We start from the raw sequence: 25778 nt of genomic DNA, 5'->3' as shown, positions 1-25778 counted from the left end.
AAAGCAAAAGAATATTCTTACCTTATGTGATGTGTTGAATATCAGCCGTCAGCCTGCATGGCTGCCATTATTATGCAATAAAATAAATGAATGCAAAACAATGTATTAATGTAAAATGAAACCAAATAAATCAAAATAATAGAAAAATGGCTTGATGATAAAGCTGAAAATAGGCTGCCTTTTTCTGCCTTAAGAAGGTTTAGTGATTTTATTTTACAGCGATGGTTTCCCAAAATCTTGAAAAATGAGTGAGAAATATGTGTATTGCAGAGATTATAAATATAGCCATATTTGATGTGAATAAGTAGGACTTGTTAGTAAATTTTTTTGAATGACTTTAAAGTTCACAGGTGAGTTAATTTTGAAGGCCTTCCAGGTAGCATAAAGAAGACCTGTAAATGTCCTGTGGTCTAAGGTTGAATTTTTTTCTGTTTGGTTCAATTTAGCTACCGGCAAAACCATTTTATGGCACACAATATTGCAGTGGAATGTCTAATAGAATCTAGAATTATTCAGTCTCATACTCTCAAACTTTATATCTTGCTGTACAGAAACACCTGAATTTATTATGTCTGTCACAAGTTTAGATAACAACTTTAAATATTCTACATATTACAATATTCGTTAGAAAAATTGTTTTGAATATTTTTTCTGCTAAAAATTTCAGAGTATATTTGGAACTGTCAATATGAGCCCTTCACAGTGGGATTTTCCAGTGGAACTATGTTGCCGACCAATGGCCTTTGTTACACTCACTGGTTTGGATGTTGTATATAATGCTGTTCATCGAGCTGTCTGGGATGCATTTTGTGCAAATAGGAGAGCAGACAGAGTACCAATTTCTTTCAAAGTACTTCCTGGTGATCATGAGTATCCCAAATGCAGAGTAAAGGTATTGCCCTAAATCTTACAGTAAGAGTTAAAAATCATATTTTAATGTAGGTTTATTTTACTGAGATTCAAGTATTTAAATTGTTTTTTTTTTGAGTATCTCCAGGGTTTTTTGGAATTAACATTGTAAATTTATTCTTTCAAAAGCAAAGATTATAATTATAAAGAATTATAGTTAAGGTGAAGCAAACTTAACACCTTAAATAGGCTGGAAACTTTCTCTGATTATAACCTAAACAAAACGTTGATGTGCAGCTATATTAAATCAAGCTGAAGAAATAATAAAACATTATTTTAAACTGGCTTTGTTAGGAATAAATTTAGCAAAACTCATTCCGTAGATATGCAAATTAAATGATAAGAAGGAAGAAAAATAGAGAGAGCTAGCTATTAGTGTAAACTGGGAGACTAGGTTCTTGCCCTCCCTCAGGTATAAAGCCAGCTGTACAGGTTTACACCAGTCATTGTCTCTCAGCTCTAAGAAGAAAGCAATGCCCAAGGACTTCTGAAATTTCGCCAAGGAAAATATAAAGATTAGTCCAGGCAGTCACCAAGTGTCAATGTTTACTTGAAAGGACCAAAAATGACACCTGTCTGCAGTAGTGATGATACCATTTTTCAACTTTTTCAGAGATTGTCATATGAATGGTACATTCCAAAGGGTATCTTGAAAACAGGTTGGATGAACAAGCATCTGAATTTGGTTCCTGCACTTGTTGTGGTATTTTATGAGCTAGACTGGGATGAGCCACAGTGGAAAGAAAAACAATCAGAGTGTGCTACTAGAGTTGAAATTGTCAGGTATTATTTTATGTATTCTATAAAATACTGTTTTACAATAATACTGAAGAGGGAAAGAAGATACAATTCACTTTTTTTTTCTTTTGGGTTTAGACTAGAAGCTGTTCTCTATCTGAATGCTTCTTTAAAATAAAAGCTTTACAATGTTTAAAGTATCTGTCAAGTAAAACGACACTGCAGTTCCTTTTTAGAATCTAAATGGCAAATAAAACACCAATTTTTGAGTCTTGTGAAGTTTTTAAATCTGTATATTTGTTATTGCCCACCTGAATGAACAAATGCATTTTAGTTTGTTAAGTCTTTATAATCTTTGGTTAGCTTGATGTCTTATTTTTTTCAGGCAGAGTTTGCAGGGCCGAAACACAAAAGTTGCTGTAGTTTTAATTCAGAAGAAAACTCCCTTACCTCCAGGTAAAATACAATTTAATTAGAGTTGTGTGACTGAAGCATAGTAATCTAAAGTAATATGGAATGTTATTTTTGTTTAGTGAGCAGAAATAAGAGCAGTGAAAATAGTTGGAAATAGTTTAGGTTGGAATCCAGTGTTCATCTTCCACATGAAATTTTTGTCAATGAAAGCAGGACACTTTCTCCTCTAATTGTCAATAAACTCAGAAGGATTGTCCTGAATGATCAGATATCCTTGGAAACAGATTTATAATAGTTGCTCCATTGCATTTTTGACAATAGAAGCAGTTCTGTTAAGGCAAAAGAAGACTAGATACATTAAAATAAGCAAGAACTTTTTGTTTATAATACAACTACAATTTGTAACTGACAATTTTGCAATACAATTATACTTGTTAGGAAAAATATTTGAAACAAGAAAAGATATAGATGCAAGATACATCTAGGAAATCTTTTAATAAAGGCTAAGATAATGAGAGTTTGCATTATAGAAATTCATGGAGGGAAGATGTTCATTCTTTTGAAAATGCATAATTCATATAAATTAACTTGAAAAATTGTCTATCAAGCAAATTGCTTTCAATTCTTTTACAGCAATTATTAACATTGGAAAATTGAATCAGTCGACATAATTATTTGCTATAGACTGAAAGCCACCTATAAAATGGATCAGCCTTTCCTATGAAATGGATCAGTTAATTATTTCAGCTTTTGCATAATTAATAAAACAGTTAACAGCTAGAAAGAAAACAAGCAAGAAAACAAGTAAGCTCAGAGAGCACCAAGGGACCCCTCTTTTCAACCCTGAACTACAGATATTTGCCTGTATTAGTTCCAGCTATGTGCAGAGGAGCCGTGATTCTGATTCTTTCTGGGAACATGGTTTCAGTCAGAGAGTGGGAGGAGAAATCAAGCCTTGGGCATCCAGTCTGGATTGCCAAAGGGCTGATTCATCCCTGATCTTACTGAGTATCTCAGATGATAAGGTGTCATAAGTACTGATAGCATTTGGCTATACAACTCCAGGCTGAATGGGAGATACCTTGGAAGTCTTGATCTTGTGTTTGGAAGTTGTTATGGGTTTGAAAGAGGAGGAATAAATTAAAAATCAAACAGCTGGCTGTTTATTCTAAAAGCCAACTGATTACAAAACAATTCCAGCTATACTTGTGACTAGGCTTGTGAGCGCCCAAAGTAAGAGGTGTCATCATTTGGTGGTCTTTCACACTAACAATTTATGCCAGATGAAGAAGTGCAATGTGTGCCCTCCCACACCCCCAGGACTTGCTCAGCTTGGGTTTGTATTCCAATTAACATCATTCCTGGTGTCGGATATAGTAATAGTTACTTGTACCTTTACTCCTCAAGGCTGGTTTATTGTAGTTTCCTTTACACAGAATCACCTAGAAATGACAGCTAGTGCAACATGCAGTCTTTTCCATATGAATGGGACTGTTTTGATATTCCCGTATAACTTCTGTGTTGTGGGAGCTGCATTATCAGTTTCTGTTTTCTGGGTGCAGTGCAACAATATTGCATGGTTTAGGACTTGGATATTTATAAGACTCCTTGCTCTGAGTAGAATTTGCCCCTCTGAGGTATACAGAGAGAGAACATTTATTAAGAGATATTTGCTCTCTGCTGAAGGTCATCTCTTGTGCAATCAAATACCCTTCATTCTATTTATTAACATTTATATGTTTTGTAGATTAGTTAAGTTGGCCCAATTGAAGAGACATAACATTACCTGTAACAAATAAATGTTTGAGACAAAACATATCGATATTCCTTGTCTGATGATGATTCTGTTTAATCATGTTGATTATCGGTGATTCTATGTAAGTTTTCTTCACATTTTTTATCTTGTATGGCTGCTTTCACTTGTTTCATTGTTTCCTAGATACATCTTAATAAAGTTTGGGAATATTTGGATTAAGATTATTCAAATCCTTTTTGAATGTGCTTGCCTATATTTACTTTAGGAGAAGATGTTATTGCTTCAGAAAGGGCAGCAGCTTTATGTAATGCGTGTGACCTCTCTGGAAAGTCCCTATTTGTTTTGCCACACACTGATCATCTTGTAGGTTACATTATAAGGTAAGCAGATAATGTAAAATATAGACTTTTCTATATTACAATTTGAGAGGCAGAAATCTTTGTTGATATCTTTAGAAGTAATTGGTATAACAATATGTTTCACAATTTAAAATCACTTTCTACTTTTTCCAATTATTTTATCTTTTGACATTAAGTGGGACTAGCAAGTCTAGAACCCCAAGTTTATTCCATTAAAATTAAGTAGGAAAAAAGTTCCCATCCCATTTTTTGAGTGATTTAATTTTGTCGAGAAAAGCTAAAGTAGATGTGTTAAGTTACTATTACTTTTATAAAGTAATTTATAAAGCAATAAAGGCTGGATTAAAAATGAATAAAATGCCTGCTTTGGATGAAATGTTGCAAATTCACAATAATATTCATACAAACCAGAAATCATATCATTTTCATGTCATGTCAGCCATCCCTAGTACTCTTCTGAACTTTCCCTGCTATAACTAGCTGTCCTTTATCTTCTTTTTTAGCAAAACAAAATACTGAGCTAGAGAAATCCTTTGTTTTCATTTTCCCAAAATTCCTTTTAAGAACAAAGACTAACCCAGAAACTTTTTATAAAACAAACTGATGATGCAGGCTATTGACTGCGTTACAGTATTTCAGCTTTCCATTTATTTTTTAAATTAAAAATAAAATTGAGTTGGTAAGCATTAATATTTTGATCTTGGGTATCTGTAGGTAGTTGCAAGGTACCCCAGAAATATAAAGTGTTTGAAAATATTTTTGTACATTATTTAACTTATTTATATAAATTATTTAACAGTTCTATCAGTTAAAGTTCCTTGGACTGCTTTACAGTGCTAGCAAATACACTAATCCAATTGTGCTTTAAGATTGTTTAGTAATCCGCCATGCCCCTCCCCCCCATTCAGATATCTATTTCTCAGTGACTAGCAATTAAAAGCCTTCATAGACAAATTTATTAGGTATATGCTTTATAGTTTTTTGGGATGTCAGATTAAAACAAGCATTTTCTAAATTAATTCCTAGGTATACATATAATTTTGCTACTATACCTTTGTTGTGGTAATTTGCCATTCTGTATCTTTTCCTGTTTGGATTTCTGAGAACTTTTCAACAAAATTTTAAATAAATATTTGTGAGAATTATTAAGTAGTGGGAAGAAGAAGTTATCCTCACAAAACAAAGCATGTAATACTTGAGAAAGACAGGTGAGATTATTTCCATTAAATAAATAGTAACTGATTAAGAGTGGTTAACACATAGATAATTCTTTTACAATCCTTTAAATAGTTAGAAGGAGTTTAGTGCAAAATATAACTATAACTTGAATGGTTTCTGAGAAATATTATCAGTCTGTATAGGACTTTCCCTAACTGTAATGTTATGTATATTCTGAAATATGTCTCTTGTTTTTGTTCTAAAAAAATTATGTTATTTTCTTTCATAGGTTAGAAAATGCTTTCTATGAACATGCTCAGACCTATTATTACACAGAAATACGAAGAGTAAAATCTCATAAAGAATATTTGAATAAAACAACACATCAGGTATTAAGATTACTGATAAAGTAAACTAGTATTGATGAAGCGTTAGAAGTAAGATCTTCAACAATACAAATATATAACATTATTAAAAGGTAATAATATAAGAGTAACCTATAGATTTTAGTTGGTAAACCACCATTAAAATAAAATGTATTTGCCAAGGCACTCTTGTGATGTTTCAGTACTGTCATTAATTCCTGTTAACAAGTAATACTACTTTTACTGTTATTTTGATTAGAAAATGTTTCATTATATTGAAAAATGGAAGCTGGAATAACGTGTTTGCATATGTGTATCTGTTTGTATCAGAAAAAGAAATGAAAAGCAGTTTGGGAAAAGTGTTTAAATCCTGTTGTTTTACTAAAATTGTTATAAGACATAATAATAAAACATCTGAATGCAAATTTTAGAAGCCCTATAAAAGCAAATTACAGAGTACAATCTAGCAGCAAAAATAAAACTTATGCTAGTGAGCAAAATTAATTGAAACCCACTTAAAAGGTGTCAGGCTTATTGTTTAGCTAAGTATGAAGAGCTATTGATCCACATTTAATAATGCCTACATTAGAAAGTTTATAGTTAAAATTAAAGTAATTTAAAACGTTGCCAATTGGTTATGTTGCAGCTCTTGTTTGTTAGACACCAGTTCAAAATAGCATTCTTCAGTGAGTTGAAGCAAGACACATTAAATGCTCTAAAGTAAGTATTTTTATTCAAATATTGAAGTAATAAGTGAAAGGTTCTATTCATCAAAGGCAGGGAGGGAATGGGTGGTAGAAGGGTGGAAAGATTTTGTATGTGGTAGTTGTTAAATCACCTGCTGTTGTTTTCCATGATTAAGTATATACTGCATGTTCTTACCCTCAAATAACTTCACTCAAATATAGTAACTGCCTTATGATATAATAATAAAAATATTGATTCATTTCAGCATGATGAGCTGAAATTGAATTAACCTCTTAAATCTCTTAGCCAACCAAATTAATTTCTTAAATAAATCAAAAGGCAATGGGATTCATCCTAGAGAAAATGTACCCAAGAATTGACACCAACTTGAAAGCTGTGAAGAAGTGCTTTTAAAAAAAATGTTGACTGAGGAAAGGGTTAGAGTTAGGGTTAAGGTTACCATGTTCATCATTTAAAGTTTGAAATTTTGGGAATGTTTAACAGAAGTTTGTATTCCAAATGAATATTATTTTATGTTTAGAAACTACAAAACTGCCTTTAATCTTGTACATGAATTGAGAGCTCATGAAACAAACATGCTGGAAATCAAGACTATGGCAGGATTTATAAATTACAAGGTAACAACCATGTATTATTTTTACTTGTACTACTTTTGGGTTAAAAGTAGAATAATATCAATTTATACATGTATTAAAATATTGTAGTTGATGATATCTAGAAACATATATATGACAAGAACATTTTTATCCTTCTTGAGGTTGGAATGTGGTAATAGGCAATGTATTGCTGACCACATCCCAGCAATTCTCAGAAAATCAGTCAATTGAGTGACAGGAAGGTGCCAGTGCAATTTCTAACTAAGGAGACTACACACTGGCTGTTACAATCCTGATCTTTCTAGCTAATAAAGCAATTGGATGGCAAATGTATACATATCGGAAAGAATATCTCAAAAGTGCTTTTTTCAAACATCAACTGGACTTTGTCTTTTCCTTGAAGAAGACGTTTTGCTTCTTATCCAAGAAACTTCTTCAGTTCTGACTGAATGGAAGGGGGGAGATGGAAGGATTTATCTGTGCCCTCATGGTCATCCAAATCACAGTGCAAATGGGTCTGGAATCTTCTTGGAATTGCTGAAAGGATGGGTGTTGTAAACAGGAGATAAGTGGTATTCCTCCCCATCCGTTGAGAGAGTGCTGTTTAATTTTAACATACATGGCCTCTTTTACCCCTCTTTCAAACGGGTGATCCTCTCTGTCCTGAATGTGGACTTTTACCTGGATGACAGAGAATATGTGTCGACATCAGAGAGGGTAGTTCAGGAGCTTGAAGATAAAGAATGACCAGTCAAGGTTCCCAAGATCCACATGTGAGATGCAAATTGTCCACTTTGAGTAACTGCAATATGCACTTGTACAAAATTCACTGCCAGTGGACCTTTTAAAGGGAGGATTCTAAGTGATGCTACTTTGATTTAAGAAAAAGATGATTATCAAATTGTTGATATAATCAGTTGATGTGGAAACTGCAAAGATTCAGCCATAGGTAATAGGCTTTTGCAGCGTTTTTAAGTTCAAAATCACAAAGATGGTTCAGAACATGTGGAGAACTCTTCAGAGTACCTATGTCTTCCATGAATTGTGTGGGAGCCAACATATGCTCTAAATTGCCTTTTTGTCTTCAAATCTGAAATCTTAATAGATAGCTTTATTGGGAAACCACATAATTCATCCTGTTTTACTAAAAAAATCTTTTTGATATATCATGGTTTTTTGTGTACATTTAGCTATCTTTTTGGTAGTTGCCATAGAGTTCCTTAAGTAGCAATTTGAGGGCAACGTGCACTTTATGATAATCTGTTAGATGGATTGAAACTCTGAGGAGAGAGTAAGGGCAGAAAAAGCAAGGCAAAAGCCTTGTTTCTGCTATGACCTTTCTTCATATACTGTATCAAAGGGGTGAACAATCTGATGCCTCCACTGGACTACAGCTTCACCATTCTTTGCTGTGGTTCAGCAGTGGTCTGGAAGACATTTGATGCCTGTTCTGTCCTTCCTAGCAATAGCAGAAGACAAGGATTGGCCTTTAAAATAAAAAAGCTTTGTGGACAGACTTACTTGAGCTGGCTAAGATAAGAGAAGTCTGACCTTATCCCTTCTGGGGAGACCAGATATTTCAGCATTGTTCTTGGCATCTTTGGGGTTAAACATTTAGATTATTTGGGAATGAATGAAATCAATTCTTTTATTTCTTAATTATTAGCCTTTTCAGTTTGACCATTTCCATAACTCAAGCACACTTAAAATATGAAGGTATTTAAGGGTTGGATATAGAAAGATTCATATGAAAACGTAAAAGTGGTATGGCTTTTTGCTGCATATGAATATACAATTTCATTATACTGAATTTAAGTTTCTAACCTTTATGAAGTGTTCTAATTTCTTATCTTTTTAGATCTGTCGCCTGTGTTTTCAGCATAATACCCCACTGGATGCAATTGAACAGTTTAGGAAACATATAGATCTATGCAAGAAAAAAATAGGAAGTGCAGAGTTGGCTTTTGAGCATGCTGCCTGGATGTCAAAACAGTATGTTTTTAAAGTATTTTTAGTATTATGCTTGGTTAATTAATTACTTAGGTAGTTCAAGCTGAAAAATATTCTTTTTTGCCGACATTAGTATCAACTGAAGGCTGTCTCACTCAAAATTAAGGTTAAAATAATGTCTTATTTGTTGACTTTATATCCTAATTTTTCTCTGAACTCAAAGTATGTGGGGTGAGGAAAGATGTCTCCTATAATTTTATTCTCACAATGACAGTCTGTGAGATGACAGCCAGTTTGGTCTAGGAGGAGGAAAGTGTGTTGGGTATGTTCAATGCCTTGAGTTATTTGTAAACATAATAAAGGTGGGGTATATATACACACACACACATATATATGAGTAATCTCTCTGTGTGTATATATACACAAATTTGTGCATGTATGAATATAAATATATAAATAAACTTGGCTGAGAGGGTCACCTAGTGAGCCTTGTGAATCTAGTGCAATTAGCAATCATAAAAACTTATTAATACTGATTAATAAGTTTCCTTTTTAAAATTGTCATGAACAGCTGATGTATTATGACCTGCAACCCTGCAAAGGAGCCTAGGGAAGCAATAGAAAGAAATGTGTAAATCAATTTACTTATTTTTACATTTTGTGATACATGACACATTATATGGGTTTTTTTATACAATTATGAAAGCTGGGAAATTTAAGGTGTTTCTTTAAATTTAGATTCTTGGGATCTTACATGTTCATGAATTGCCTCTCATCACTACTTTTATTTTCAGTTCAACTTTTGGTAAAATATTAAAGTCTGTGTTTGTGGTTTCTTAACAGATTTCAGGCTTTTGGAGATCTATTTGATGAAGCTATTAAGCTAGGGTTGACAGCTATTCAAACACAAAACCCAGGTTTCTATTATCAGCAAGCAGCATATTATGCACAAGAACGGAAGCAATTGGCAAATGTTCTCTGCGATCATGAGGTGAGTCATGGATTGTTTTACAGCTCATGAAACTGCAGTAAGATCATACATTTTTCTATATCATGGTTTTAATAAGCCTTTGTTTGCTTTCTAGCAAGCTAGTTTTCTGGCAAATTGACACACCAAAGAATTTGGTACTCGTGTGCAAAAGAGTTTTCTTTAAGTCATTGAAATGTACTATAATTACAGCATTGTGTAAAGAACTGATATATGTTCATTCCTTTGTATGTGTACAAGTGCATTCATACAAGCACTTCCGTGTATGGCTGTGCAGCTTATTTAAATACCAAATTTAGCCATGGATTATCTGCACATCACACTAATTAGATAAGGTCCTAAAATAATGCTGGGCATGCATTAAGTAACCTGAATGACTTTCAGATAAAGAATACCTTATAGATTTATATCAAATGACTCTCCTTCCCAAGTTGACGCTAATAACGTGTGTGTGTGTGTGTGTGTGTAAAGAATCATCTGTCTTACCTGAGTTGTAAGCATTTTCTCTGTTCAATATAAATCTTGAATGTGGAACCTGAAATTTAGAAGTTTTATAGTAAATACAAAATAAATGTTGGATAGACAAAATTTAATGCTTTTAATGTCCCAATCCACTGTTTTACTAAATGAAAGATTTGAACTACAGATATGTGTGCACATTTTAATTGTAAGCCATGCTACATTAAATGATATAATAACTATACAGTAATATGTATTTTCACTGAAAGTTTCCTAAGAAAAAGGAATTTAGTATAGCTGTTCAGATTCCCAGCAAAACATGTACTTTTCTCTTTATCAGTTGTCCCTATGCTCAAATATTTATCATCAATATCATTGATATTTAGTTAGCTGAAGAGTGTATACTTGGATTTAATTTAATATATTATGAGTCAGTTAATATTTTTGCATTCTGTATAAGATACTATGTTGGTGCAGGCTTGTTCTTCTATGAACTCATTTTAAGAGTTCTTCCTTGACTTGTTATTTCATGATTAGTTAGATCACACGTTAAAAATCAAATGTAAACAAAAAATTTGCTGAATTTACAGTCTTCTGTGATATATCCAAATCCGGATCCATTGGAAACACCAACTGGAATGCTTGACTTCTATGGACAAAGGCCATGGAGGCAGGGAATATTAAGTAAATATATATTTTTATTTCTTAATTAAAAAACCAAATAACTTCATAAACATTTATCCTGGAAAGTCTGAAGAGAAATTTGTAGTTCTTATAAACTGATCAGAGATGGTAACAGAATTCTGTGCTTCCTTGTTCAGCTCAGTACTTGTTTGTGGTGTTTTGAATGTGTTAATTGTTTTGTAGGGCAGGGCATAAAACCCAGCATGCATGATAAACACATCAGGAATACCTATTCAGGAAATACGTATTTCCTAAATATTTAGCAATTTAATTGCAACAACAATATATGACTTAGCTGATGTTTTCCATTGAACACTTTTTAAAAACAGTTTCCCCAAAGTAGTTTTGTTAAAGCTCTGCTTCTTCAGTAGACATAATTTAACATTGTTTAAAATTTGAGCTGATATTTTGCATTCAGATGAAATACTTACCAGATGTTACGAACATGCTTCATGGCAAATTTCAAGCTTCATTACATTAGGGATGGGCAATTTAATGCTCCAAGGCCATTGATGACTGCTTCTGGTCCCTCTGTGATTGAGATGCCTAAAAAATTGCTAACATAGTTTCGCAGTTTTGAAATGGGCAACATCTGGAAAATATGTGGTGTAGGTCCTAAAATAGACATAACAGCTAAAATATTTTTTCCAAAATCCAGGAAATATTGCAAAATTTTGGCTCCATTCATATATTGCCTTATTCATTTGGCATTATTACTACTTGTTACACTGATGTTAATGAAGAAAATAGAACTACATATTGAAATGAATTAGGGTCCATGGAAAAACTATTTGCATACTTTATTGCATACACAGAGATTTGGAGAGATTACAGTTTCAACATCTGATCTTAAATGTTATTCAGAAGAGAATGTAAAAATTTAAAAAAAATGAGATAAATGCCATATGACAAATATGTGACACAAGACCTGCGTTTCTATTTGCAATCTGCAAAATAGCATAAATCAAGTGAACATTGTCTATTAGAAATGCCTCAGTAAATTATCTGTTGCTAAGAGACAATTATGAGGTTTTGAGGTGAGATATTATTAATATTGTTTCCTTGCAGGAGCTCTTTGAATATACATCTAATTCCTTCATTGATTCTTTTAGACCAGTCTTATCAAAAGAACTGACAATATGATAGAATTCCAAACATTCTTTCTCCTAAGTTACAGAAGTGTTTGGAATCTATGTACTCCTGGCTTGGAACTAAGCATTTGTCTTATAGTTGTACTAATAATATACCCCTCTTGGATAAAAACTCATTAAAATGGATTTTTCATTGTCTTACGCAGGTTTTGATCTTAATGATCCTGAAAAGGAGAAAGTGGGAATCTTGGCACTGCAACTGAAAGAGAAAAAAGTTCTCCATTCTGTAAGTTAGATTTCCATTTATAGTTTCTAGTTTTTGTAAGTCCAAATATAACTGCCAGAATTTTTTTATTTATTAGGAGCTAATAATAACCTTGTTGAGTAATGCAGTTACGCAATTCAAGAGATACAAGTGTCCGAGAATGAAAAGTCATTTGAGTAAGTTTCATTTTCAAACACATGTTTAAAAGATCTTTATATGTGTTAAGGTACTGGGAATAATCTCATTTTCTTTTCAGTGGTTCAGATGGGTGAAGAATATTATTATGCTAAAGATTACACCAAAGCTTTGAAGTAAGTGTGATTTTATAAATGTAGATAGCATAGTTTGGAATACTTTGATATAGTGGTTCCCCAAATGGGTGGTACTGTCGCCTAGGGGGCGGTGGGATGCCTTCGGGAGGCAATAAGAGGCAAGGGGGCCGGCAGGGGGGCACTAAGAGGTGGCAGGGGGCGTTCGAGGCGCTGGCCCCGCAGGCTCAATGACTGCCAGCCACGCAGCCCATTGACTGTTTCATCGCTCCATAGCCAGTGCCTTGAATGCAGAACCCATGGGCAGCGAGCCTTGCCAAGCCTGGGGGGGGGAGAGATGGGAGGTGGTGGAAAGGGGGTGCCTTAGCTTGCAGGCTGCCCTCTCCAGTGGAAGCGATGGAGGCATGCCAGAAGGCCCGAAAGCAAAACCCTCCCAAGGCGCGCAGTGGAAGGGGTGGGTGGCCCAGTGTTAGGGCCCCCTTCCCGGAGGAGAACAAGGGAGCGTGCAGCGCCCGCCTCTCCAGCCAGCCGGGCTTGCGCACAGGATGCAGGTGGGTGCAGCTGCGGCTCTCCAAGGTGCGTGGCTTGGTTCGGTTTGGCTCTATGTGGCCGGCCCGGACCTAGAACCTAGCCTCCCTCTGCAGCCCGGTTCTTCAGAACGAGCCCTGTGCTTGCTTGCTTGCTTGCTTAGTTTCCAAGTGATCGTTCCCTCCACCAGTCTGGGCTGCTTCCGCATGCCTTCCTCCTCCTGGGCGGAGCGCTTCCCTGAAGTTGGGAGTCTCTGAGCATGTGCAGAGCACCTCCCCTTGCTTGGCCCAATGGAAGTGGACCTTGGGTCAAAGCAAAGAGGGTCAAGTCGGCCACATCGCTGTCCCAGGGAGGTTGGCATTGCAAAATTGGATGCCAAAGAAAGAACTGGGGCAGGGGGCTGGAGAAGGGGTAGAGGGGCAGCTGCATTAAGGAGCAGGAAGATCTTAGCCATGGTTTATTGACTAAGCTGGAATCAAACAGCATGCTAAACCCTAACCAGAATGGCTAGGTTGATATATTCAGCCCGTGTTTCTCAACCTTGGCAACTTGTGTGGACTTCAATTCCCACTCTGGCTTTATTTTCCCAAAGTGCCACCACTGTCACATTCTTTCTGCCTGTCTGTCAGTCCATCCATCCATGCATCCGAAAGTTCTGCCTTCCTGTCTACCTACCTACCTGCCTGTCTACCTACCTTCCTACCAATATAGATCTATCTATCTATCTATCTATCTTTCTATCCATCCATCCATCCATCCATCCATTCATCCATCCAAAAGGTCTGCCTGTCTGTCTGCCTTCCTGCCTACCTACCTACCTGCCCGCCCATCTTTACGTTACCGACCTATCTACCAATATAGATCTATCTACTTATCTACCAATTTACCTACCTACCTATCCATACATTTATCCAAAAGTTCTGCCTGCCTGCCTGCCTGCCTACCTACCAATCTATCTATCTACCTATCTACCTGTCTCTCTGTGTCTCTCTCTCTATCCATCCATCCATCCATGTTCGAAGCACCAGCCGCGCAGGCACATTGGGACAGTAGAGCAAAGCCAGTCTGGGAGGGAGGGAGGGGGGAGAGAGAGAGCGAGAGAGAGAGCGCTGATGCATCAGATTGAAATGAGGCCTAGTTTAGACTGAGGCCTTTTTCCACATTGAAACATCTTTGCCAACACATTGAAACATCTTTGGCTTCTATTAAAGGTTTTGTGGACAAAACATGGTCAAGACTATTAGGAAGTTCTCACATTTTGTTGAGGCTTTAAACAGGATCTATTGGATCAGATCTCCACCCTAAAAATTACTTTCCCCCAATGTATTACAGTGCCAATTCTGAAGAAGGCAAAACCAAAATGTACTGGTAAATTACAGGGAGAAGACACACACAAACACACTCCCTTCTAACCCTGCTGGAGCAGGTGATTGGACTAGAATAGATATTTCATTATCTTTCTCCTCCCTCCCTCCTTCTCTCCCTCCTCCTTTATTCCTTTTTCTTTCTGTCCCTTTTCTCTTTTCTTCCTTCTCTCTTTCTCGCTCTCTCTTTCCCTCAGGCTCACCCAGTTGACTTGATTTGCTTGGGCAAGTCCCTCTAGTGCAGTGGGCTCAATGGGGTGGACCTGCGGGGCCAGCACCTAGAATGCGGGAGTGGTGGCATGTTTGAAAAGTAAAGCAAAGCCAGAGGTCAGTAATTTTTGCTGCAAAGAATCACAAAAGCTTCTGGGTTGTGCACAAGAAGGGACACACATGTCAGTGCAATTCAGCAACATAAAATAAAGAGATACAATAAAACAAATCAAGAAGAATCTGCAAAGCATCTCTGATTAGATTTTATTCACTGCTAGAATCTAATCAGAGATGCTTTGCCGATTCTAGTCCAATGACCTGCTCCAGCAGGGTTAGAAGGGAGTGTGTGTGTGTGTATGTGCATGGCTGTCAAAACTCCAAAAACAGGTCAAGTATCTCTGGGGAGGCCAGTCATAAATTAGAATACTTGCTAAACAACCGGCCATTATGTCAGGACCGCTTGTTTGCCAGTCACCTGGCCACGCCCACCCAGTCACATGACCACTGAACCACACCTACCTGGTCATGTGACCATTGAGCCACACCCTCAAATTAGGCCACGCCCACAGAAATTTGAACCCCACCCCTGGGTGGGGGGCACCGAAGATAAGTTTATAGCACCAAGTGGGCGGTGGACTGAAAAAGTTTGGGAACCACTGCTTTAATATATCTAGAAAGTATGAGAATTAGATTTTCTGTCTCCTCACTATGGTGAAATATATAATGTGTGATCCAAATTATTAAAAAAATACAAGCTCTCATGGTCTGTATAATGTAGCCCTGATCCTCAATATTTGTTTTTTCTCTAAAGTAGGACCAGTTATAGGATAACTATTTTGCAGCTTTCCCTTTTCAGGATTCATAGCTTGTACCTACCCTAATTCTAACAACACCAGATTGTTGGCCAACTTATAAAGTGATAGTCCCACCATATATATGAAGTAAATATGTATGTTAAGCTAACCTTGATCACCATCAGGTCATCAGGTAGCTGTAGTTATTTCTGTATTACACAAATTTATATAGGTATTCCCCAGGTTACAAGCGTTCCCTTAGTGAACATTCAAAGTTAAGTGGTAAGCGCCTCCTAGCGTTTACAAACAAGTCCCGAAATAATGACTATTGTAGCACCTAGGTAGTTGTTCACTTTTACGAAAGACCGTAGAGGCTGTTCAACATTCGCCCTACCTATTTCTCCCCACTGGATGGATCTTCATAGGCACTTTGCCTGTGGAGACTCACCTTAAGAAGTTCTCCTGTCACACTTTCTTTGCCTGCTTCATTGCTTCAGGCTTTCAGTGCATTCACAGAGAACAGAGGCCTAACGTGCCGCAAGATCAGTAGCATGTGTAGCTACTGATCTCGTACGGTCTCGCACTTTAGACCTCTATTCTCTGCAAATTGAGGCCTGGACATTTGCAGATGGAGGGAAGGCTTCAGTCTTTCAGGCATTCTCTCCATTTGCTGTTTCCTTGCCGAAGACTGCAGGGAGATTGTTTCTCTGGGCTTTCACAGCCCTTTGCAGAAAGCTTTTGTTGGCAGCAGCGGAGCTTGGAACGTCTCTCCAAAGCTCTGTTCCTACCAGCAAAGGCTTTTTGAAAAGAGATGTTGAAGCCTAAAGGGATGCAATCTTCAAGCACTTTGCCAACAAACAAAAAAAAGACCCAGAATGCTGTGCGCACATCCTTCCAGGCCTCCTTTCTCACCAGAGATCCACTTGATGAGGCCTCCAGTGATGAAAAAGGAGGCCAAGCGGCCTTCTGGGTCTCCTTTTTCATCATCAGAGGCTTCATGAGAGCATATCTCCAGTGAGAAAGGATGCCTGCAAGGACATATGAGTTCTTCCAGGCCTCCTTTTTTGTCACTGGAGGTCTTGTCAAGCCTTTTGCTGACGAGAAGGGAAGACACAGGCAAAGAAACAGGCTGGAGAGGATACAGATCTTCATAAGTTAAGTCGCCCAGCATGCCAGGATGGGGGGAAAGCAATTGTGGGGGCTCTAGGGGAGGGAGAATGAAGTATCTGTGGGTCTGGGGAGGCCTTGGGTGTTCTGAAGTAGGTGGCTTCTTCCATTATTACCCCCCCCCCGAAGGCCTTCCCCACCCTGAGATACCTCATGTGCATTTAATGAACCGCGCATTCGTCCACACATTATGCGTGGGTGAAAGCAGGAATTGATCTCATTCAAGGTATGAAATTTACTCCCACGAATCCTTGGGTTACAAATGGAATGGGCAGGCTCTATTATATTCGTAACTCGAGGACTACCTGTACACTGCCACAGATTGTGGGAACATTTGAATTTTGTATTTTGCTTTGTTGAAAACTATTTGGAATAGAAAGATTTCAAATAATTTACAACAAAATAATATAAACCTCTAAAATTTCCTCATTTCCCACAGTCCATAAAAATCAAACATAATAAAAACAATTAACTCAGAGAAAACAAACCAATTTAAAAAAACAAAACAAAACCTTGAAGGTCGCCTGCTATAACCGCTAGCATTTATAGGCTTGCCAATACAAGAGCCTTTTGTATTGCAGATAAGTTCAGGCCACAAAAATGTTCATAATGGTGGGTCTACCACTGCAAAGTATTGTCTTTTAATATCACATGGGATGGGAACCCTAAACATTCCCACTCCCAAAAATGAACTCACAGGTTGGGCCAATTCTAGTTGAAGGAGATCTCTGAACCGCCTAGTGCTTTATAAGCCACCACTTTGAAATTGATCCTGAAATTTCTTGGTAACCGATGCAGGGACCGAAGCAGGATGTTGAATTAACTGCAGTTTGAAGCACCTTTAAAGGAAACCCTATATAGAGATGTTGCAGTAGATTAATACGTAGTGAAGTAACCTCATGGACACTGGCCAAGATCCCCCAGCTTTTGTGCCTAAGGTGGAACTAGAACTCACAGTCTCCTGGTTTTTAGCCTGGTGCCTTAACTACTAGTGCAGGCTGGCTCTTCACTAGAAAATATTACATATATTAAGCTATTTAAATATTCTGCCTTCTAGGCTCCTTGATTATGTTTTGTGTGATTACCGCAGTGAAGGATGGTGGACTCTCCTGACTTCTATACTGTCCACTGCTCTTAAATGTTCCTTTCTAATGGCCCAAATAAAAGATTATATTACATACTCATTAGAGCTGCTGGGCAGAGGTAAGCAAGGCATTTTAATTCTGTTTTCAATCTGAGAGTTTTTAACAGCAAGTGTTGTCAAGTTGACAGGTGTTTGGAATTGTTTGTGAACAGTTATGCTAAAAGATATTATTTTATGGTGAAGGATAGATGAGCCCAGAAAATGTGAATAAGGAGCAATAAGGCATGTTTTCTCTTTATGCTTTTATTCCTTGAACTCCTAATAAATTTATTGTGAATTTTTGCTGTTAAGGCATAAAGCTGTCCTTTGTAATAAAAATATGATTTTGTGATTTCTTCACCTAAATTGTTGCTCGGTTTTCGACAATGTATAGATAACATGTTGGATATAATTCCTCTTCCAAACATTTAGAGCACTATTTTAAAGATAACATATTGATGATATTTATTCATTTTAATATGTGTTTTATTAAAGCTTCTACTTTGAAAGAAGATCAGAAATCTCGAATAGAAAAGAATCTGATCAAAGTTCTTATGGTCAGTAGAAAAAAGCAAATTTCTGTGAAATAATCTGCAGAGTTTACCAGCTCTATGCATAGATTTGATCAGTTTAAATAATCTTGTTTTGAATTTAGAATGAGACTCCAGATCCTGAATCTGACTGTGATGCTGCTTCTGTAAAAGCTGCACAGAAATTGTGGGCTGATAGAGTGTCCCTGGCAGGCAACAATATCTTTAGAATAGAAGTACAAGATTTCGTTCCTTTTGGTATGTATTAAAACTTTTTATAGTAAGTAGCAACAAGTATGAACCAGTGATATAAAGGTGGAAGGAAAAACAGCAGGATATATTTTAAATCCATAAATATTTCCATATTTATTTTTCTTACGAAATAAAGTTCATATTAGATACAAAATATATTGTTGAGGAGCACTGTAAACATTTTTTAAAGGTCAAACATTTCTTATTGTTGATTGCCGTTCATTAACAAAGGCCCTTTCAGGCACCTCTGCTAGCTTTTTAAACTGTATCCTAGGCTGCTCTGTAAAGATTTCTATTCCAAAGCATGTATGTTTATAAGGAATTTCTTTGATATGGGTCATTGATTTAAAAACAAAATGATACCCAAATTTTCATATTTGCTTTTAATTTCCTGCTAAATTACAGTGTGAATAATCTTACTTTTGTATGTAAAATTCTTGCACATGATTAGTGATCCTTTTATGCAGCAATATGTTCAAATTAAAATTTTCTGTACCCTTGAAATACAATATTCTTCAATTTGTATTGTGGGGAACAGACTAGTTGTACAGGTGCACATCTGCATACAGTGATTTCCTTAACAATTGTGGCGGAAAAGTTTGTAAAATTGGGTGCAAGTCTCTTAACAGCTGCCTTGCTGAGCAAAAGAAATTTGGGGCTTAGTTGTGATTGTAAGTCCAGAACCACCTGTACAAGATAGAAAATTAGGCCAAATTGTTAAATATTGCTGCTAAATACAGTATAAAATATTACACTGGTTTTTGGTAACATGCTTGCCCTGTGATTTTGTTTTGTTTCAAAATCTAGTGCAATGTAAAGCTAAATTTCTTGCTCCAAGTTTTCATGTTGATGTACCAATTCAGTTTGACGTATATTTGAAAGCTGACTGCCTGCATCCTCTCCAATTTTCTAAGTTGTGTGTCAATTTCAGTAATCAGGTAATGTTTTTAAAAATATTGTTTTTATGATTCATATGTGCTTAATGGGATAGTTGTCTTATTATGCTGGTTATTTTAGTAATACAATAAATTGGTTCAAATTATGATATATTAACCCATAAAGTCTGATAGGAATGATCTTTGCACTACACAATAGGAGCAAACTCAGAGGCTTTATATAACTTGTTGTACATTGCCCCGAGTCACTTGTTTTGTTAGATGTGCAGATCTATACATTTCATGTTATGGATCTTTATGCGCATGACTGTATTCCTACTCACGCTAGTAATACTATTACTAAATTTGCAGATGATACAACAGTGATGGGACTCATCTCCGGGGGGGATGAGTCTGCCTACCAAGATGAGGAGGACCGGTTGCTTTCGTGGTGTGGAGACAATAACTTGGTCCTCAACACCAATAAGACCAAGGAGCTTATAGTGGACTATAGAAGGAACAGATCAGACATCTAGCCCTTGCTTATCAATGGGGACTGAGTGGAACAAGTGGCCAGTTTTAAGTTTCTGGGTATTACCATAAAAGAGGACCTGACTTTGGGTGCTCACATTGCAGCACTGGTCAAAAGGGCCCAGCAGAGATTATACTAGATGAGACTTCTCAGAAAACAACTGAATGAAAAACTGCTGGTGACCTTCTACCATTGCACCATAGAGAGTATCTTAACTTACTGCCTCTCTGTATGGTTTGCCAATTGCATAGTGGCAGATAGGAAAGCACTCCAGAGGGTTAACGTCATTGCCCAGAAGATCATTGGTTGCCCTCTCCCCTCTTTGGAAGAGCTTTATAGTTCCCGTTGCCTTATGAAAGTTCAAAATATTCTCAAAGATCCATCTCATTCTGGGCACCCTTTTTTTGAACTATTATTATTTGGCAGACGGTACAGAATATTAAAAAAAGCACACATAGGATGAAAAACAGCTTGTATCCCAGGGTAGTAACTCTGTTGAATTCTACTGTATAGTGTAGTGTTGGTGCAGTGTTTTCAATTCAATGTGTGGAATGTGAAGGATGTGTGTTTGTGTTTTCATGGTCATGATGTGCACTGAAGATGGTGTTTGATTTCGTTGTATGAGGTGCAATGACAATAAAGTAAACTAAACTAATAAGTAAATAAATAGTTTACTATATTGTCCAAGCCTTAAAATATAAAAGCCGATAAAATATAAAAAGGTATAAAACCATGAAATTTACTGGGTACAAAGTTGATATTGGATCAACTTATTTTAAGGAAATAAAATAATATTTTATTATTTTCAATAATGAGACAGTAATATCTGCTATTACAAATCCATATCCAAAATTTGGTTTAGACATCTGTAAAAAGTGAAGAACAAATTCTAGGCTCCTTTGTTTGCAATTGCCAGGTTTTAACCCAATAGTAATTTTGAGAAGATAGGTATCCCATCACTACATAGATGTTTACTGTTTACGTGTTCCCATCAGTTTCAGTTGACAGAAATTTCCAATAATTTATTTTACTGTTTAGCAGAAAACCAGGAATTATTTTGACAAAATCTTTTTTTAAAGAATGCAATATACTTACAATATCTCATTTAAAATCAAAAGCTTCCTCAGCATTCTTCACAATTCTCGGATCAAACAGAGCAGACTTTCTTGAAAATCTCATTTTTTATTGACTTCTAACCTTCCCCCCCCCCCCCCACACACACACACAACCATTGTGGCTTTGGGTGGCATTCACCATAAAACATAAATAAAAGAAAAACCTTACATAATAATAAATATGATATATAGAATATATAAATACCACATATAAAATGGCAGTCAAGCACATAACCAAGCAACCACAAGGGGACTTCCACTCAACTGGTCCCTAAAGCCTGGTGGAAGAGCCAGGTCTTAATGGCATTCTTAAAGGTGAGAAGAGTTGAATCCTGGCATATATATGGTATTCAGCTTTGTTCGGGTATTTTCCCATGTCATTATAGTTGTGCTTTTAAAGTTGTAGCAACGTTTCAGCAGAATCTCATCTGTCACCAGGCTTCTGTATCACAATACAGAAGTTCGTCTGTACGAACACAATACACAATACAGAACTTGATGATGACATGAGATTCTGCCAAAACATTGCTACAACTTTAAAAACACAACTATAATGACGTGGGAAAATACCCGAACAAAGCTGAATACCATACATGTAAGTACCCGCGAAAACTTAAGAAAACACAAACACACACACACACACACACATATATATATCTTGTAAAGTGAACAAAATGCACAAAATGCCTGTCCTACACAGTTTTCTTAATTTCAAAGATAAGAAGTCAATACTCCATATATTGCCCCCTAACATAGCCATGATGAGAATAATTTGTCTCAAACATATTTGAAGTTAAGTAGATTGCACGAAAGTAAAATGCTTAATCTATTTGAAATGTAGTGTTGTGTTTGGTACATGTATGTCATGCATACTTATATGTCATCTGCAGCACTTTATTCAGAAATCTCATTGAGAGTTCTTTAAGAGAAGTTCTAAATAATCATGCATATGTAATTTCCAACCTAAATTAGACAGCTCTAAACATATTGTAAATGTTTACATTTAATTGCTTCCAAAGGCATGCCTTTAAATTTCTTTAGAAACATTAATGGTATTTAAGTAAATGTATGAATGACTGTGATCTGAACTAATTCTAAATAGTATAGTAGATTATCATAGTCATTCAGGTAAATCTTATTTTTTTCATTGTCTTCTTCTGCCTATTTTTTTCTTACTATAGGAATACAATCATTATTGCGTGATGGAAGAAAACTATCCAAAATGTGACATCCTGGAACCATCTACACAGGGAACATTGTGTCTTATCCCTGGTAAGACAAAAAAGTTCACTTTCAAATTTGTGGCAAAAACAGAAGACGTGGGGAAAAAAATTGAGGTAAGTTCTACAGGGTGTTATAAAAATATTAATGAAGTTGTTGATTGTAGTTCAGGAATGTGTGAAAGTAATCAGTTAATACAGTAGGGTGCCTTATCTATGAAAAAGAGCATAAGAACTGGAGCCAGGATCACCACACCAATATATAGTTCAGGACAACTTTATGGTGTTGCAATAGAAAAGGGGATTGTAGAGTTTAATCTTTGGAAAAGTTATAATGATGAGATTAATATAATTCTATATTAGAATGCTATCACCTCTAGATATTTCTAAATCTGATTTATTTGTAGTTAAGCTTTTTATTTTTTAGCTTATTTACTTGTTTTAAACTATTTAATAAACTATTTTAAAAATCTAAATTAAAACAGGAAGAGTCCAACTGAAATAAATTGGCTCTTGAGTATACATGTAATAGTGGCATGTTTTAAGAGTGTCCAAAAATTATAATAAGAGGAGCATAAAATAGACAAATGGTTCTTTGTAAAAGATCAACTTGAGCTCAGAGGTTTCAGAGAATTGATATATTTTGGTAGCATTCTGCTAGAAACAAATAAGTAGTGGCAAAGACTTTCTTATAAATGCACACAGATCATACTAAAAAGCAGTAATTTACTCTGTCTTATAACACTTTAAATGAACTGAAGGATGGGAAATCCAAATATAATCTTTTTTCTTTTCAGATTACCTCAGTGGACTTAATTCTGGGTAGTGAAAGTGGCAGGTGTGTAGTCTTGAACTGGCACGGAGGAGGGGGTGATGCTGCTGCTTCTAGAGAAGCAGTGCTGGCAGCGCGTTCCTTCAAAAGACGACCCAAACTTCCAGATAATGAGGTTCACTGGGAGAGCCTTAGCATTCAGGCAAGCACTATGTAAGTACGAATTGGTTCCATGGACAGAAGTAATTCTATCAATGTTTGAGGTTTGAGAATAGAATAAAATAAGTAGTTGCTTTCACTGTTCCCGTTTCAAGAAAAAGTTCATCAGAAATTGTGTGGCAATATCGGAGACTGAAATTATTCCACTGTCTTAAGAGGATTATGACTTTGTAAGTTAAGATTCCTAGGTTCTGTGACAACAGTTTGCAAATAGGTTCTGTGGGGCTTTTGCATTCTTAATAATGTTGTTCAAGATAATTTATTATCTGTATTACAAGAAGCTCTGGAATGCTTCTTTATGATGAAAAGGCGTTTAGAAATTTTTCAATACGGCTTGTCCTCAACTTATCACAGTTGGGACCAAAATTTCTGTTACTAAATGATGTAGTCCTTAAGTGAGTCATCATGTGAACAGATCTGATTTTACAACTATTTTTACCATAACATGAGATGATTTTGCCTAACTTTAAAGCATTTTGTGGCCTTTAAAATAGCTTCTAAAGGCTACAGGAGTACCATCCATGCTTGTTTGTACACTGTAAAGAACATATTAGAAGAGAGTAAAAACAGGAAGAGTTTGAAAAGTACACACAATATTTTGAACTTATATGTGCCATGCCTAGAGAATTGCTGTTACTACACACGCAGAGGCTTGTAGAACAACAACTCAACTAAGGAAGAAGATAAAACTACAGCAAGCAGATGACTTGTTTCTTGTTTTTATTCAAGGATCATTTCTAGAGTGCCTAACATTTCTGTCCAGCTTAGTCATGAACCTCCTGCCCTAATGAATGAAATGTATTGTTTGACTGTGACAATCGAGTCACATGAGAAGACAGTTGCCAAAGATGTAAAGCTCACAGCAGGCTTAAAACCAGGTATTCATAATATAACATGATATTACTGGCTCAGTCACAATCCTCAAGGAACTTCTCATTGCAGAGAGGTTTAAACCAATCTCTTCTTTTTTATTACTAGGACAAGTCAATAATTCAGCAATTAGATAGTAGAAGACAAATGAAAAGGCCATTTAATAGCTAGATTTCATGAAGTGATGTTGTGCATATTATTTAGATATGCAAATTTAAATGTTTGATGGCTTTGAAATACAACATTCATTTATATAAAATAGTATACTTTAGCAGAATCTTCCTCAACATAGTGCTTATTTATACATAATACATAAATATGCACCTCAATTTCTTAAAACTCGCATACATTTCATTTGTTTACTGGCCATAATTCATATAAAAATATATCACACTCATACTAAACTTAAAATCTGTATTATCTTGATAAATGCATCAGTCTTTCTCTAAATAAATATTTACAAGCAAGAGACACAAAAATACATATAAAGACAGACATATATTTTTTTCATATATTCATACACATGGTTTTCTCCTAGGCCAAGATGCAAATTTGACTCAAAAAACACATGTAACTCTGAATGGAACAGAAATGTGTGATGATACCTACCCTGCCTTGCTTCCTGATATCCCTCTGGGAGACCTGCAGCCAGGCGAAAAGGTAGTGTGCTATGTTGTCAGTATATATAGTACATATTTCAGTACATATTTAAAACTGAGTATTTTGGAGACAGTAACCCCAGTACAAAATCTGTTTAGTCTTAGAAGTCTTCTAAGGGTTAATTTTGTATATTGTTTTTAGAATGAAGACCTGTGAATAAGCAAGCTATTAAAATGGAAATTGATTTCAGAATGTTGACTTCAAATATTTATTCAAATAGCAAATAATAATCTGCCCCTTTCTCATAGTACCATTAGAAGTAAATTAGAAAAAAAAGGATGGATTAACTTGCACCTACAACCCAAGAATTTTTTTTTAAATGTATGTGAATCTTTAAATAGAGCAGTATTTTTTACCTTTTATTTTATAACTAGTCTGTCTATTTGTTTTACAGTTGGAAAAAATTATATATATTCATTGTGGAACAGTTGGTACTAGGATGTTTCTTGTATATGTGTCTTACCTGGTGAATGCAGTCATTGAAGGAAAAGAAATTCTTTGCAGGTGTCACAGGGTAAGTTGGAAAACCTAAGTGTGGTTCAAGACCACCAGCTTGCAGTTGATTATCAGATAAACTTTATAGGAAATCAAGGTTTCAGTTATATTGAATTGGTGTCTGAATGTTCATTTCCTTATTCATTCATCCATTCATACACACACATACACACACACAAATACATAAACACAGACACATAAACATTTGTATTAAATGTCTTTGTGAACTCTGTGGGGCTTTTATAAATGTCTCTAATTAAATAAATAAGGTATGATTGAAAGCATATAATATTTATAATATACTTACATGTTTATATGCTTTTGGGGAATGGTGCTCAGCATA

At 35.8% G+C, this 25778-nt stretch overlaps 1 protein-coding gene across 2 annotated transcripts in view; it reads left to right on the top strand.

Moving 5' to 3' along the window:
* Positions 1–25778, top strand: part of TRAPPC11 (trafficking protein particle complex subunit 11) — a 35038-nt gene that overhangs the window by 730 nt on the left and 8530 nt on the right. For both annotated transcript variants that reach the window (XM_087936344.1, XM_087936345.1), the window contains exons 2-23: positions 668–892; positions 1523–1692; positions 2033–2103; positions 4083–4197; positions 5624–5723; positions 6346–6419; positions 6928–7024; positions 8862–8995; positions 9797–9944; positions 10991–11084; positions 12382–12461; positions 12538–12616; positions 12697–12751; positions 17830–17975; positions 18391–18452; positions 18551–18683; positions 19485–19615; positions 22381–22536; positions 23217–23404; positions 24140–24288; positions 24819–24940; positions 25335–25454. In XM_087936344.1, the coding sequence (XP_087792470.1) occupies positions 668–892; positions 1523–1692; positions 2033–2103; positions 4083–4197; positions 5624–5723; positions 6346–6419; positions 6928–7024; positions 8862–8995; positions 9797–9944; positions 10991–11084; positions 12382–12461; positions 12538–12616; positions 12697–12751; positions 17830–17975; positions 18391–18452; positions 18551–18683; positions 19485–19615; positions 22381–22536; positions 23217–23404; positions 24140–24288; positions 24819–24940; positions 25335–25454 (2649 nt within the window). The remainder of the gene's footprint in view (positions 1–667; positions 893–1522; positions 1693–2032; positions 2104–4082; positions 4198–5623; positions 5724–6345; positions 6420–6927; positions 7025–8861; positions 8996–9796; positions 9945–10990; positions 11085–12381; positions 12462–12537; positions 12617–12696; positions 12752–17829; positions 17976–18390; positions 18453–18550; positions 18684–19484; positions 19616–22380; positions 22537–23216; positions 23405–24139; positions 24289–24818; positions 24941–25334; positions 25455–25778) is intronic.

Source organism: Pseudonaja textilis, chromosome 6, assembly GCF_049901715.1.
Source record: "Pseudonaja textilis isolate UNSWEBS1 chromosome 6, rPseTex1.2, whole genome shotgun sequence".
NCBI lineage: Eukaryota > Metazoa > Chordata > Lepidosauria > Squamata > Elapidae > Pseudonaja > Pseudonaja textilis.
This window is presented reverse-complemented; position numbering and strand designations above follow the sequence as displayed.